General features: G+C 43.1%; 1 protein-coding gene across 2 annotated transcripts in view; it reads right to left on the bottom strand.

Moving 5' to 3' along the window:
• The window catches only part of LOC114354316 (dystrobrevin alpha), a 40,427-nt gene extending 25,805 nt beyond the window's left edge, over positions 1-14,622 (bottom strand). The window contains exons 1-13 of one of the 2 annotated variants that reach the window (XM_028306630.1): positions 14,336-14,622; positions 12,230-12,412; positions 11,466-11,682; positions 10,751-10,836; positions 10,526-10,677; positions 9,745-9,853; positions 8,526-8,692; positions 7,718-7,845; positions 3,509-3,704; positions 2,893-2,931; positions 2,704-2,816; positions 2,062-2,158; positions 1,264-1,948 (exon numbers count right to left, since the gene is read on the bottom strand). In XM_028306630.1, coding sequence (XP_028162431.1) covers positions 1,760-1,948; positions 2,062-2,158; positions 2,704-2,816; positions 2,893-2,931; positions 3,509-3,704; positions 7,718-7,845; positions 8,526-8,692; positions 9,745-9,853; positions 10,526-10,677; positions 10,751-10,836; positions 11,466-11,682; positions 12,230-12,404 — 1,668 coding nt within the window. In that variant the 5' untranslated portion in view covers positions 12,405-12,412; positions 14,336-14,622 and the 3' untranslated portion in view covers positions 1,264-1,759. Of the gene's footprint in view, positions 1-1,263; positions 1,949-1,974; positions 2,159-2,703; positions 2,817-2,892; positions 2,932-3,508; positions 3,705-7,717; positions 7,846-8,525; positions 8,693-9,744; positions 9,854-10,525; positions 10,678-10,750; positions 10,837-11,465; positions 11,683-12,229; positions 12,413-14,335 lie in introns of those variants that run through there. The other variant, XM_028306628.1, reaches the window with a different exon arrangement.
• Between the last annotated feature and the right edge of the window lie 1,445 nt (positions 14,623-16,067).

Genomic DNA, 16,067 nt, shown 5'->3' with positions numbered 1-16,067 from the left:
AACCTATCATTATTGTATGTTATAAAACCGATAGTACTTTTAAAAGTACTAATAATGAAACATTAAATAAAATTAAAATACTTGTGCCTTTTCAGTTACATTTATTTATATCATTATTGTATCTTTATGTAGTGTTAATTTATTAAGGAGGTTACATTTATGTTTTACTTTAAAGTATAAAATACAATTTATTTACTTTTTCTTTTTAAAGTCTGTAATACCGAATGTTCTTTTAAGAGAAAACATTTTTTTATTATTTTTTACCTAAAATAAGCTCTATGCACTATTATATAGGGTCCCTGAAAATATGGGTGCAAAAGAAAATCTCTAACATAGAAAATTTTTTACTCGAAGTGCTCGGCGTTTAGGACTTCAAATTGTTCGTTCTTCTGAAAGCACATTCGGCGATACTTAGAAGTCGACAAAATTTGCTCTTCGGTCTTACGAGGTTATACTATAACTACCTGTGTGAATTTGTTGTTGGATCTTAAGTAGTTGGGATTAGAGATATTTTGCAAAGAAAATGATTCGGCTGATGTGTTGTATGTACATGACACCGCTAACGTGGCATAGGTATGCATTGCTAGAGCGGCGAAACGAAACAACATCAAATTGTGTGATATCTGTCACACAATTTGAATTCGCTTAAAAGAACGGAATTTTATCGGAATTTATCCTTGTCGCGACAAGATCGGTGTAATAAATTGCAGAAATAGATGTATGTTGTACTAGCTTTCCGCCCGCGGCTTCGCCCGCGTGGAATTTTGTCTGTCACAGAAAAACTTTATCGCGCGCGTCCCTGTTTCAAAAACCGGGATAAAAACTATCCTATGTTCTTTCCCGGGACTCAAACTATCTCTATGCCAAATTTCATCAAAATCGGTTGCGAGGTTTAAGCGGGAAAGCGTAACAGACAGACAGACAGACAGAGTTACTTTCGCATTTATAATATTAGTTGGGATTGAGTTAAGCATTATGTCACGATCATGTTTCCAAAGATCACACTCCCACAAGTCTCAGATAACAGACAACTTGTCTGTGCATAACCCCGCTTATGACACTGACCTTGAGCGTCCTCATGAGTCCTTCCAGCTCGTCCTTGCGCTCGCAGCTCCGACACTGACCTTGAGCGTCCTTATGAGCCCCTCCAGCTCGTCCTTGCGCTCGCAGCTTCGACACTGACCTTGAGCATCCTCATGAGCCCCTCGAGCTGCTGCATGAGGTGCTTGCGCGACTCCTGCAGCGAGGACAGGTGGCCCTCCAGCTCGTCCTTGCGCTCGCAGCTCCGACACTGACCTTGAGCATCCTCATGAGCCCCTCGAGCTGCTGCATGAGGTGCTTGCGCGACTCCTGCAGCGAGGACAGGTGGCCCTCCAGCTCGTCCTTGCGCTCGCAGCTCCGACACTGACCTTGAGCATCCTCATGAGCCCCTCGAGCTGCTGCATGAGGTGCTTGCGCGACTCCTGCAGCGAGGACAGGTGGCCCTCCAGCTCGTCCTTGCGCTCGCAGCTCCGACACTGACCTTGAGCATCCTCATGAGCCCCTCGAGCTGCTGCATGAGGTGCTTGCGCGACTCCTGCAGCGAGGACAGGTGGCCCTCCAGCTCGTCCTTGCGCTCGCAGCTCCGACACTGACCTTGAGCATCCTCATGAGCCCCTCGAGCTGCTGCATGAGGTGCTTGCGCGACTCCTGCAGCGAGGACAGGTGGCCCTCCAGCTCGTCCTTGCGCTCGCAGCTCCGACACTGACCTTGAGCATCCTCATGAGCCCCTCGAGCTGCTGCATGAGGTGCTTGCGCGACTCCTGCAGCGAGGACAGGTGGCCCTCCAGCTCGTCCTTGCGCTCGCAGCTCCGACACTGACCTTGAGCATCCTCATGAGCCCCTCGAGCTGCTGCATGAGGTGCTTGCGCGACTCCTGCAGCGAGGACAGGTGGCCCTCCAGCTCGTCCTTGCGCTCGCAGCTCCGACACTGACCTTGAGCATCCTCATGAGCCCCTCGAGCTGCTGCATGAGGTGCTTGCGCGACTCCTGCAGCGAGGACAGGTGGCCCTCCAGCTCGTCCTTGCGCTGGCGCAGCGCTCGCAGTTCTGACACTAGCGGGGGGGCGGAGCCCGGCGTGCCTGACGCGCCTGCGCTGGCCTCGGCCTCCTGTTGTCGCCTGTGTATACATAGTCTGTATTTATTAACTGTCAAACAACAGATTTCACCCGCCACTGGACCGTCCCAGCTATGACGTTGTCAAGAGGGAGCTACTCGTAGTATCAATACTGGATTCTATTAGTTCCAATATTTACCACGTTGAACGCCGCTGCTGGGGCGCTGGCTTAGCTTGCACGTCTCCAGTGCTATGTAAGCGGCTTCGTATTTATTATTTGTATCTTACTAAGTTACTAACATAGGCTAAGTGAAAATTGTTACTAACACGATTATGGACCCTGGTCTGACAATATTTTTTTTCAATTTCAATAATTATTATTATGATGATGACATTTACAGTTCAGTAATAAAATGCGAATGTGGGCACTATGGCATGAGTAACAAAAATCTCGCACATCTCAAAAGCGGATTAATACAACAGTGAATATAATCCATATAAATGGTAGATTGACCTTTTTATGACATCATTTCTACTACCAAGTTGATCCAGATTACTGAATTCAATAGAAATCGATACCAAAATAAAAACAATAAAACGTCTCGCACCTGAGCCTGGCGATCTCCCTCATGATCTCCCTATTCTTGGCTTCGAGCTGGGATATCAGTTCGCGCTGCTGCCTCGCCGCGTCCACTTCGGAACCCTCGGACGACGAACGGCCCTGACACATTGATGTTTAGTTAAATTATAGCTAAATGTAGAACGATAAGTTTAAGAGATTTGGGAGTGATATTTACCAGTTCAGGTGTCAAGGACGCGGACCTTCCTGCTCTGGGCTGTGAAAGTAAAAAAACGGTTATTAAATAATGTCCCTGATCAAAAGTTGCTCGTGATTTTTTTCCAGAATAAGGGTTGCAAATTAGCTCAGATCATCAGTTTCGTATAATAAGGTTTGCTTGCTTGCTTTTTCACCAAAATCTCCAGATCCATTAAATTTGCGACCAACACGTTCTGAGGGCTCACTAGTGAGCGCGTCAAAAAATGACATTAAATGTATGGCGGATTGTACAGCGCCCCTAGCGGGAAACGTTCAAAAACTAAAATTTTCATACATTTTATAAACGTGGTAAATAGTGAGCGCGTTTGATGTAAACTCACACTCAGCCCACTGTACTCTAGGTACCTGAAACTAACCATAGTTCTGCATTCTGGGAGCCTGACACTCACCATAGTTCTGCATTCTGGGAACCTGATACCATAGTTCTGCGTTCTGGGGGCTTGACACTCTGTATAGTTCTGTACTATGGGAGCCTAACACTTACCATAGTTCTTACCGTTTGGAAAGATGCGAGACATTTCTGCACTCTGGGAACCTGACTTCTTAGTTCTGTTCTCTGGGAATCTGTCACTCACCATAGTCCTATTCTCATGGGCCAATCTCGCAGCGTATCTCGCTATGAGCCGGTGCTCGTCGTCTCCTCCCCGGGACAGATGTTCCGCGATGCTGCGGTGAGTGGAGCGGGAAGACCGGGAGTCTAAGGAGCCTGTGTTGACGTATCCCGGTGCATATTCTGGGAACCCGTTGTGTGCTGGCACCGGGGATGGCGGGCTGTAGAATATAAATCATCATTATTATTAGGTCATTTAGTTTTAGGAGGATGACCCCCTCTAGTTTACCATAGGCAAAAGGGAAAAAGAGATGGTCCAAAAAAACAAATCGATTCTGGGTTTTTCGTCCGTAGAAAATGAACCTTCTCTTTTGACCTTAACTCCTCATTCTAACCAGCTCGCTTATCTCTGCCTTAAGTGCCTTATACGACATCTACTTTGACTGAATCACATGGATACAAAAGTTATACGAAAAAATAAGGTATTGAACACGCAAATCAGTTGACTTTTTAGTGAGCTTTCAAACGCGACTTTTCCTTAGCGACGCTGATCTACTAACGCAAACTCGTTGCCACGTACCGGAAAATGCAGCGTGAGACGTCCGCCCACAAGGTGGACCGTCGACCTCATAAAGGTAGCAGGAAGGCGCTGGATACAGGCCGCTAACACCCGGACGATGTGGAAATCACTGGACAACAATGGACCTATGTTTAGCAGTCTTGTGTCTGAAATGATGATGAAGTATGCAGACTTCCGCTCGAGTTTCACGTAGGTCTTTCTTAAGCTTCAGCCACACCAACGCGTGCAGATCGCCATTGCCGGCGCGATCATAGGCCAATGACAGGTCACGCGGACTGTCATGGCGATGGCATTAGTGAACTCACACTATGTGTCAGCGGAACGACTTGCGGAGCGTCGCGCCTATAGCTGCTCCGACGGGGACTTACGCTAGCCTACATTACTTAGGAGCCAACACTAAAGCCGCACTCACACTATGTGGCTGAGGTTGAGCGTCCGCTCCGGCTGGTCAGGGTACCAATTCGACTAAAATACTAAATCACACACTTGGTGTAATAACGTCAGAATAATGTAGTGTGAAAGGCTTCAACTCACGCTCCAATGTGGACGTGCCGGTGTAAACTGCTAAAGCCCGTTCCGTGAGCACGTAGAATTTTGTCCAATGACCCCAAGCTACCCATCCTTATCGCTCGCGCGTAATTATATTGCTGTCGCGACTGTGCGACTGGCACCCGCAGTGAGTGAGCGAGCGCGATAGCAACATAATTACGCGCGAGCGATAAGGATGGTTAGCTTGGGGTCATTGGACAAAATTCTACGTGCTCACGGACCAGACTATACTGGCTATCAAAGGAACAACACTAAAGCCGCACTCACACTATGTGGCTGAGGTTGAGCGTCCGCTCCGGCTGGTCGGGGTAGCGCGGCAGCTGCGGCCGCGCGCGCTCCGGCACGCAGCGGAACGACTTGCGGAGCATCGCGCCTATCTGCTTCGACGGGGACTTACGACGGGTCCACGCCGCTAGCCTACATTGTTTAGGAGCCAACACTAAAGCCGCACTCACACTATGTGGCTGAGGTTGAGCGTCCGCTCCGGCTGGTCAGAATACCAATTCGACTAAAATACTAAATCACACACTTGGTGTAATAACGTCAGAATAATGTAGTGTGAAAAGCTTCAACTCACGCTCCAATGTGGACGTGCCGGTGTATACTGCTAAAGCCCGGTCCGTGAGCACGTAGAATTTTGTCCAATGACCCCTAGCTACCCATCCTTATCGCTCGCGCGTAATAGGGTATTTGACACCACCAATCAATTGACGTACTTTTTAAAACTGTCAAAACGACACTCTCCCCAGTGGCGTAGCTTGGGGGGGGCAGGGGGGGCCATGGCCCCGGGCGGCATATGAAAGGGGGCGGCGGATAAGAAAAAAAACATTGCATGAACAAGAAAAAAAAAAGGTCGACTATGTCTACGTTGAGACTAACAAATCTAGCTATACTGGCAATTGAAAATGAGATACAAATTGATATCAACGATTGTGTAAAAGATTTTGCTTTGAAAAAAGCACGAAGAGTACATTTTTAATCTATTTTTTTAAGTAATAGTAACAAAAATATTTAAGGAGCTTACTTACCCCTCTAAAACTTGCGCCACAGATAATCTTTCGTGATTTCTCTTGTTACAAACCGAAATAAAAAAGTGGTTTGTAAATAGTTAAAGCCATATCTAAGCTACTTTTAAAACCGTGTATTTATTATATTCTGCAAGTTCGAAATTCAAAATTAGCTAAAATGGGAACTTTTAGCAGTAATTAAATCTGTAACTTGCTGCAAATATCTAATGAATTCAAACAAAATATTTTAAAAAATAGCTTCGATACATATTATACATTTTTCAAACCACTTTTTTAATTTCGGTCTATAACAAAAGTAATCAAGAAAAAATTTCTTTTTGTAAAGAAAACGTAATAACTTTTAAACTAAGCGGTATATCCTGATAAAATAAAAACAGTAATAATGCTAAATAACAGGCGATACTAAAAAAACACATAAAATACACAAAAAAGGCCAACAAATAATAAAAAATGATACTTTTTGAAAAAAAATTGCTTTTAAATTCGTGTTTTTTTGGTTATTTGATAAATTTCTCCAAAAAATGCCCCTATATCCGGTGGTTTTTATTACTTTGTATTATTCTCTATCGTACTATCTTTGTAAAACCAAAAATCGCATGTCTCTATCCCTATCACAATGTTTGCAATGATCGTTTGAACTAAGCCTCTCCGGGCGCGCCATTCAACGCTTCGTTAACAACGAAACTGAAAATGGCTCTAGATTTGTTAAAATTAAGTTATGCTAAAAGAACTAAAGATAATTTACAACGAAAATTAAATGAGGCCAGTCAATTACGCAATGATTTTGACGAATGTATGTTAGTAATTTTAGATGAAATTAAGCTAAGTAACATAAAAGGTAAAGTTCTCGAAGAAGTACAATCATATTGCGATTTATTTAAAGAGATTTATGAACAAATAGAACATTTTTGTGCCCAAGCTGAGTGCACTGTCGTAAATACTGAAAATACTGCGACACAGAGCACCATGGCTACTTTTGATTTTAAAACTTATCGCTCGCGCGTAATTATATTGCTGTCGCGACTGGCACCCGCAGTGAGTGTGCGAGCGCGATAGCAACATAATTACGCGCGAGCGATAAGGATGGGTAGCTTGGGGTCATTAGACAAAATTCTACGTGCTCACGGACCGGACTATACTGGCTATCAAAGGAACAACACTAAAGCCGCACTCACACTATGTGGCTGAGGTTGAGCGTCCGCTCCGGCTGGTCAGGGTACCGACTCGACTTAAATACTAATGTAGTGTGTGTAGACGAGCGATCCAAAGTTAACGTGCCGGTGTAGTTTACTATTGGTTATCAAAGGAACAACACTAAAGCCGCACTCACACTATGTGGCTGAGGTTGAGCGTCCGCTCCGGCTGGTCAGGGTACCAAATCGACTAAAATACTAAATCGCACGCTTGGTGTAATAACGTCAGAATAATGTAGTGTGAATAAGGCTGTAGACATATGATCCAATGCGGACGTCCCGGCTGCTATTGGCTATCAAAGGAACAACACTAAAGCCGCACTCACGCTATGTGGCTGAGGTTGAGCGTCCGCTTCGGCATCCACTAAAATACTAATGTAGTGCGAACAAGGCTTTAGACTCACGGTCCAATACGAACGCACTGGTATAGTACTGGTTGTTTAAAGGAACAACACTAAAGCCGCACTCACACTATGTAGCTGAGGTTGAGTGTCCGCTCCGGCTGGTCAAGGTACCAATTCGACTAAAATACTAAATCGCACACTTGCGTACTTGGTGTAATAACGTCAGAATAATGTAGTGTGAACAAGGCTTCAACTCACACTCCAATGTGGACGTGCCGGTGTAAACTGCTAAAGCCCGGTCCGTGAGCACGTAGAATTTTGTCCAATGACCCATAGCTACCCATCCTTATCGCTCGCGCGTAATTATATTGCTGTCGCGACTGTGCGACTGGCACCCGCAGTGAGTGTGCGAGCGCGATAGCAACATAGTTACGCGCGAGCGATAAAGATGGGTAGCTTGGGGTCATTGGACAAAATTCTACGTGCTCACGGACCAGACTATACTGGCTATCAAAGGAACAACACTAAAGCCGCACTCACACTATGTGGCTGAGGTTGAGCGTCCGCTCCGGCTGGTCGGGGTAGCGCGGCAGCTGCGGCCGCGCGCGCTCCGGCACGCAGCGGAACGACTTGCGGAGAGTCGCGCCTATCTGCTTCGACGGGGACTTCTGAAAATTAAAAATATTTATTCAGCTTTGTTTGATTAATATTTTGGCACTTAAAAACTTCATAACAAAAAAAGGGTGACCCTTAACATGTCCTTGGGAACATAATTAATCAGAGTGCTCAGTGCGAGTTTACACGAAACGTCATCGCTAGCGACTGCGTAAAAAATGTTATGAAATGTATGAAAGATTGTACAGCACCCCTTGTAGATACTTTAGAGAACTAAAATCTTCATAGATTTTTTGACGCCCTCGCTAGCAAAAACGATCTATGAAAACTCGCACTAAGCACATTGGAAGAGCTATGGTTCCAGTATTGAGCCCTGGGGCACTCTAATTCTTAGAGAAACGCCCGAAGAGTTAGTTCTATGAATGTTTAGTTTTGTAATCTGCCTGAGAGGTAAAAGTTTAATAGGCCTAAGACCTTGCCTATGTAACAAGAGTTATCTATCCATCCCTCTCAAACAAAGCGAGATGCCGTCTTGAGCGAAAGAGACAATTTTTTTTTATCCACAACGAGAAAACTCTTGGCCTGTATCTCACCTAATGGTAAGTGACGATCAGGCCGAAGGTGGAAGCGAGCTTTACCCGGAATCCTCAACCACGGAGGAACTGGCTATCTTACCTCTAACTACCGGAACACAATATTGCTGTTAACATTGTTGTTATGGCGACAGACTTACGTAAGCGGCGTACTCCTTGACCTCGTGCTCGTTGGTGTGTGTGCCGGACACGCGGCCGCGCCAGAAGCAGTCCTGGCAGAGCGTGTAGTTGGCGCAGCGCGTGCATCGGTACCGGAAGCCGGTCAGCGAGGAGCGGCGGCACGCGCTGCAGGCTAGCGGGTGAACCACTAGAGGAGAAAAGTAACATATTGGTATCGATAACATATCGGTATCAGAAATGGTCTGATTACAGCTGACGTAGAACGAGCTCCGTCACGTAACGGTACTAATGGTATGCCACAGATTAAGAGCGCTATCAGATTTAGGCGACTTTAACCTGCCGGCGAGCGCTACAGGCTAACACTAGAGGAGAAAAGTAACATATTGGTATCGATAACATATCGGTATCAGAAATGGTCTGATTACAGCTGACGTAGAACGAGCTCCGTCACGTCGGTACTAATGGTATGCCACAGATTAAGAGCGCTATCAGATTTAGGCGACTTTAACCTGCCGGCGAAAGCCACAGGCTAGCGGGTGTACCACTAGAGAAAAAAATAACAAGTATCGGTATCAGTATTAGAGCGTGGGCACGCGCTGCAGGCTAGCGGGTGAACCACTGGGGGAGGAAAGTATCGATAATATATCGGTACCGGTATCGGAAAATGGTTTGACAGCCGTTGACGCACTGCAATGAGCTCCGTCACGTAACGGTAGGCCGCAGATTAAGAGCACTTTCACATTTAGGCGACTTTAGCAACGCACGACAGACGCACTGCCAATAATTTCATACTACAGACTGAGTTTCTTGCGATGCTTCTTCTCAGCACTGGCCTATTTATTGTCCCGAAGCAGCGGTAGGGTTAATACTGGAACGTGTAAAAGTCCTTTTTAAAAGCCTATTTCAAACTTGCAAAAATAATTTGGTCTAAACTTCATTCTTACATTGAAAATACGCCTGGAATATCACACTGACACTGCGCAAGTGCACAGTAACGCGTTACACGACAGTTTGAGGTACTTGCATTATAATATTGAAATAAGATTTCCCACGCTACGCGACGCGGGACGTAGCACAGTGTAGTTGGTTAACCTTCAAAATTGTGATTGGCTTGAATTTACACTCGTTTCTAAATCCAGTTTTTTAGGGTGATTCATAAGTGTTGAGAAATGGCGTCCAAGTCAATTTTAAATAGCTCTTTGACTAGTAAAATAGATAAGAAATGCACAATACCATTACCATTTTCGACACTGGCGAGTCGGTGCAGCAACGGAAGCCAGACCAGGCACGGAGGCCCAGGGTCTGACATAAGGGTGTCCAGGAAATCATTCACAGTTATTTTCACGTTCTGTAACAATAATAACAGGTTATTTTTCAATTGATTCAGGTCAATGAGGGTTTTCGCGATTGAAAAATCCACCAGATGGCAATACGTAGACGCGAGGTCCAAATGCTGCATGATTGGTTATTTTTGACATGACATTGACAGATAAATGTCAAAATCCACCAATCATGCAGCATTTGTCAGATTTTTCAATCGCGAAAACCCTCATTTGGTTCCAATGCACGACCTTTTCTTATTCACTAGAGGCAAATGGAGGATTTGATAATACAGTTTTTAGGAAGATCCATTTTTATCTCAATCATCATCATCAGGTTATTTAGTATCTTCTAAAGAAGTACGAATTTTATCTAATTTACTAGAAGCAAATGAAAGATTTGGGAAACACTACCCAACTTAGCCAGTCTGGTTGAGGAGGCCTCATGTTCAAAGATTTGTCCTTTAGTCTAAACATGTAAGCGCTTTGGGTTTTCTGTAAGCTTATTATGTTGCTCATTAAATAAATAAAATAAAATAAATAGTCATTTTCGCGCTCGCTTTTCTCATCACAAAAAAAAATATCATCCTCAGGATTTCAAGCCGTAACCAACTGGTATTTTACCGTTTAAAAATATAGTTTACGGTTTAAAAACGATAATATTATAACTGTTAAGTTAAGAATAAAACAAAGAAACTCACCTGATTGAATATAGACAAGGCTAGCGAGTCGTTATAACTGAACGAAGGCGATTCATACACAGCGGCTGGTAACGCCAACACTTCTCTTAGGTAATCCGATAGCCTCTTCATAAGTAGGTGTCCATTGCCATCCGAGAGCTGAGAGAATATATCTGCAAGAGAAAACGCGAATGAATAAAGTTCTTATTGTTTGAAGTTAAAGTTCAAATTGCAAGGAATACATACACCTCAACTTGTCCATTAGTTTGCCAGCGCACATAGTTGCTAGAGCAACTTTGATTGAGAACACCCTTATTTTGCCCACATTTTCCCTGTAACAATATAAACAAAGAAATATTAGACGGGTCTGTTGTATGCAGCGACCTATGACAGACCGCGCGACCTATCATTAGCCTATGATCGCGCCGGTAAAAGCATTGAGGTAGCGATAGTAGCGCTTGTTCAAGTTGTGGTGGCGACGAGCTAGAGTCTCCCGCGTGACGTCACGCGTCCCGCCAGTGTGTCACTCACCCGGTGCTGTAGGCGGATAGTAGCCAGTTGAGAAGTAGCGCGGAACACGCCTCGACAGACACCTGGTGCGCCGGCGGCAGGCGCTTGTTCAAGTTGTGGCGTCTCCCGCGTGACGTCACGCGTCACATCTGTGTCACTCACCCGGTGCTGTAGGCGGATAGTAACCAGTTGAGGAGCAGAGCGGAGCAGGCCTCGACGGACACCTGGTGCGCCGGCGGCAGGCGCTTGTCCAGGTCGTGGTGGCCACAAGCTAGCGTCTCCCGCGTGACGTCACGCGTCACATCTATGTCACTCACCCGGTGCTGTAGGCGGATAGAAGCCAGTTGAGGAGCAGAGCGGAGCAGGCTTCGACGGACACCTGGTGCGCCGGCGAGAGGCGCTTGTTCAAGTTGTGGCGTCTCCCGCGTGACGTCACATCTGTGTCACTCACCCGGTGCTGTAGGCGGATAATAGCCAGTTGAGAAGTAGCGCGGAGCAGGCTTCGACGGACACCTGGTGCGCCGGCGGCAGGCGCTTGTTCAAATTGTGGTATAGTGACGATACAAGCGTCTCTAGTCGCGTGACGTTGACACAAGCTGTAGGCTCCAATGTGTTGAGAGCGTTCTCGCGAAACGCCTCTATCACGTTCCATATGTCTATCACGTGCACTGAAACAAATAAGGTAGGGTTAGTTGACATCATTAGTCAATTGACATACTTTTTAAATGCTGGCAAAGGGTTTAACTAGAGGAGGATAGGGGAAGGCAGCTGCTCCCCCCTCTGGAAGTCACTTTGTGACTTTGTAGATGGGAGAAGGGACTTTGACTTTGACTTTGTAGATGGGAGAAGGGAGGGCAGCCCCCCCCCCCCCCCTCCCCTGTAAGTCACTTTATAACTCTGCCCCCCTACTTTATAGGAGCTAAAGCTAAGTCAAACGTCCCCCCTAAGCCAGAAGCTGAGTATGACATGCCCCCTCTAGGCCAGAAACTGGGTATGACTTGCCCCCCCTAGGCCAGAAGCTGGGTAATACTTGCCCCCTCTAGGCCAGAAGCTGGGTATAACTTGCCCCCTCTTAGACCAGAAACTGGATATGACTTGCCCTCCCACAGGCTAGAAGCTGGGTATAACTTGCCCCTCCCAAGATCAGAACCTGGATACGCCTATGGTGGCCACTAACTCGACGTTCGAACGATGTAAGAAGTTCAAACCACTCACAGTTGCACTTCTTCTGCACGTATCGGAGCTTGCAGGCGGTCCGGTACGAGGCGAAGCGGATGAGGTCGAAGTTCTGCTCTCGCATCTCCTGCAGCAGCTGCGAGCGCGGGTCGCTGGAGCCGCCCGCCGGCAGCGGCAGCGGCATGGGCGCTGCGCCCTCGCGCTCCAGAGACATCGTTGCTCCTGGATGATTGAGAGGAATATTTACATTTTAAAAATGACCCTTATGAATACGGATTTAGAATTGTTTTTCAATGGGACGACGTAACAAAATGTCAATGACAACAAATCGCTGCGATCCTATCGAGTAATCGTTCTATAAAAATGACCCTTGTGAATACGGATTTAGAACTGTTTTTCAATGGGACGACTTCTGAACGTCAGCGAGATCTTGACAGTCAAAATACGTGAATTAGGCCACTGGACTTACTTACACTGAGTTATTCTAGTTTAGCCTAGCGCTTAGTGCCAGTAGCCCTTATCCAATAATATCAAGTCATACTTTAAAAACACACTACAAATTAGGTCTGAGAAAGTAGGATTTTCAATATTGTAGTTTCTCTGAAGCTGACAAATACATGATGTCGCTATTGTGTAAAATTATTCTATTGCATAGTTTAAAGTACAGAGACAACTAACTAAAAGCTAAATAATTGGGTACCAAAATAATAATCAATAAATATTCACATGAACTTTACTACGGAAAAAACATTGATTGGAATGGAATATTGATGAACAAACAACCTACCTCAATAAAGATTTCAATTACGAACAATTATTGGCTATTACACTAACAACCAAACAACTGTTATGTGACACACTACTTTATCTCGTCACATCTGTTGTGTGAAATATGAATGCTAATAGGCTACAAGGTCAGAGATACTCAATATGCTGTATGAATTTTGTGATACAAACATTACTACAGCATCTAATCATTAACATAAATTGAATAATGTAACGTTTACAGAGGAAACTTCTTACGGCTGTGGCTTAGGAAATGTAGACCGTATTGTGGCATTATGTTTATGAATATTACTATTGAAGCGAGCTACATTGATTATACTGGATTACAAAAGATTTGTTACCATTTTGTTGATAATATGCAGCAAATGTTGGAGATCCACAAAAGAACAGTGGTATTCAAATACATATTGCATTACCTGAACAGGGTTCATGCCATCTACTCAATATGTACATTTTATTTTAAATCACACAAAATGAACATTACAGGAAACAAAAAGTTGGTACAGCACAACTCAGATAGACTTAAATGCTAAGCGATATCTTTGAAACAAATAAACTAGAACCCACCTTGAATAATTTTGTACCTCCAAGAAAACAAAAAATATGTGTCACAAAATATGAATACTGATTTTAAATTTCTCAACAATTTGCACAAGTAATTTACATAGAATGCTATTTCAGAGAATAACTTAGTGACACTGTTCCCTTGCAGAACAACAATATGTTAATTATGTACATCCAAACTAGGTTAATTAGAGTATTGACTACACCCAGAGTAACATGTTTACTATGATTCACACGTCATTTGAATAGCTGCATAGTGTCATCAATATTCAAACAACTCACAGTATAATGGGCACAATCAAATATCTGTGTGACGTAAAATAACTTCAAGGAAATAAAAACATTTAACTATTTCTCAGTCAAATAAATGTGTTCACAGATCCATGGCAGAGAATGCAGTGAGCGGTGTAAATAATAATATGCCATGAGATTAATTAACTGTAATAGAAGTAATTAAGAGAATTCTAAAAAAGTAGACTATAAAAAAATTGGCAAATTGGACAGTGCCCATTAGCGCTAATTGTACAGTAAAAAATATAAGCAGTCTAATCAATTAATGCACTACTAACTGTTGAATAGAGGCAAATCTGATATGCCAAGCATAAACATAAATATAAAACTTACCAACTCAGGCTGGAATATAATATGAAATAATAATTGATACGGTCAAGTGCATCTATAGCTGTTTATAAAATAATTTAATTTCCTAGCTCAAGGGACACCACAGAAATGGTTTTCGAACTTGTGCACTTATGCACCTGTTCAAAATTAATGGCTACCATCAGAAGTCCTCACCTTTAGATAATTACACGCTCATGAGTTTGTTGACATAGCGATAATGTATTCACGGTAAACTTCAAGTATTTTCGTAGCTAAATCGATTCAAGATAATGTTACCGATCGTCTATGATACTCATTGGCCGAATGTACACTAATATCACAATTGATCACCACACCAAACACCAATTTTATTTAACCCAAATTTCTACGACAGTTTCCACTACTTTTAAAGCTGAATAAAATAAAATAATCGCTATTTCAATAAAATTTACAGAAATCAACATTGACAAGTAAGTCTGCCATTGAAGCTACGATTCATTTTACAGTGTTCTGTTTATAGCTTCTCACTTATATTTTATTTATTAATTTTCATATGATTTAGTATTGTTATAACTTAGCCAGTTTTAAGTTTTATTTACCCATATTATTTTAAGAACACATTTTTGGTTTTATTTACTATTATAAATATTTAAATATTTTTTTAATTCATGATGGTTTATTTGCACATTACGTGTATTGAAACGTATTTTTAACTTTTTTCTCAGTATTAGCAAAGGTGTTGCTTATTATACAGCTTCTCATACAAAATAAATAAAACATATATTTATACAAAAAGGACTATAATTAAGATTAGAACTAAGGTTTATTTATTTATTTATAAGGTTATCTACCTACCATAAAGTTAAATAACACTTTATACCGAAAAGTGGTCGAAAGGCCTATAGAATCAGTGCAGTGACCAGACCACTGCCACTGCAATGATCATTTTCATGGCTATTTCAGCTCATTTCGTTTTACGGTCTACCTTTCAGTTTGATTAATAATTCGAGTGATTTTATCAAAGCCAGGGTGTCCCCAAGCATGGAGGTACTGCTCCCAGGTGAGACCTTTTTCCTTTTCTTCTTACTTTTTGGCGGGAAAGTGAAGCCACAGATTTTATAGATCTTTTACACATTCAGTTTGTGGCGACGCCACTACAAACTAGTGACCAACAGATGGCGCTGTCACTCCTACACTATGGCACACTCCGCCGCTCATACAAACCTGCATCGCGGTGACGGAGTTTTAGATCCTGCCAAGTATATACAGTGTGAGTCACGTTAAAGTGTACATATGAAAATAGATGAAACTAGACCTATTTTTATCGACAAAAAAGAGGTCAAAAATTTTTTGAGATTTTTTTTTAATTTTTTATAGATTTTTTTTTCTTCAGATTACTTATTGTAAAGAAAACGTAATAACTTTTAAACTAAGCGGTATATCCTGATAAAATAAAAACAGTAATAATGCTAAATAACAGGCGATACTAAAAAAATACATAAAATACACAAAAAAGGCCAACAAATAATAAAAAATGATACTTTTTGAAAAAAATCTGCTTAAAAATTCGTGTTTTTTTTGTTATTTGATAAATTTCTCCAAAAAATGCCCCTATAACTGGCGCTGTCACTCCTACACTATGGCACACTCCGCCGCTCATACAAACCTGCATCGCGGTGACGGAGTTTTAGATCCTGCCAAGTATATATAGACAAACCAAGATGGTGTAAATTGGACCTTGGTCCCCGAGCATAACACCCGCTCGGAAGGAAGCACTAACATCTAGCTTCCTTATTGTGGTTGAGCATCATATCCCACAAGTTTTTTTTTACATTTTGTCCGTGTTTAATGTGAATTAATTGTGTAGGTACTTACCTACTTATTCATAGGTAGGTTAATGTTTGTAAAAATTCATGAGTGTAGGCTT

This window comes from Ostrinia furnacalis, unplaced genomic scaffold, assembly GCF_004193835.3.
Source record: "Ostrinia furnacalis isolate ACB-3 unplaced genomic scaffold, ASM419383v2 OfSCF2039, whole genome shotgun sequence".
Classification (NCBI taxonomy): Eukaryota; Metazoa; Arthropoda; class Insecta; order Lepidoptera; family Crambidae; genus Ostrinia; species Ostrinia furnacalis.
This window is presented reverse-complemented; position numbering and strand designations above follow the sequence as displayed.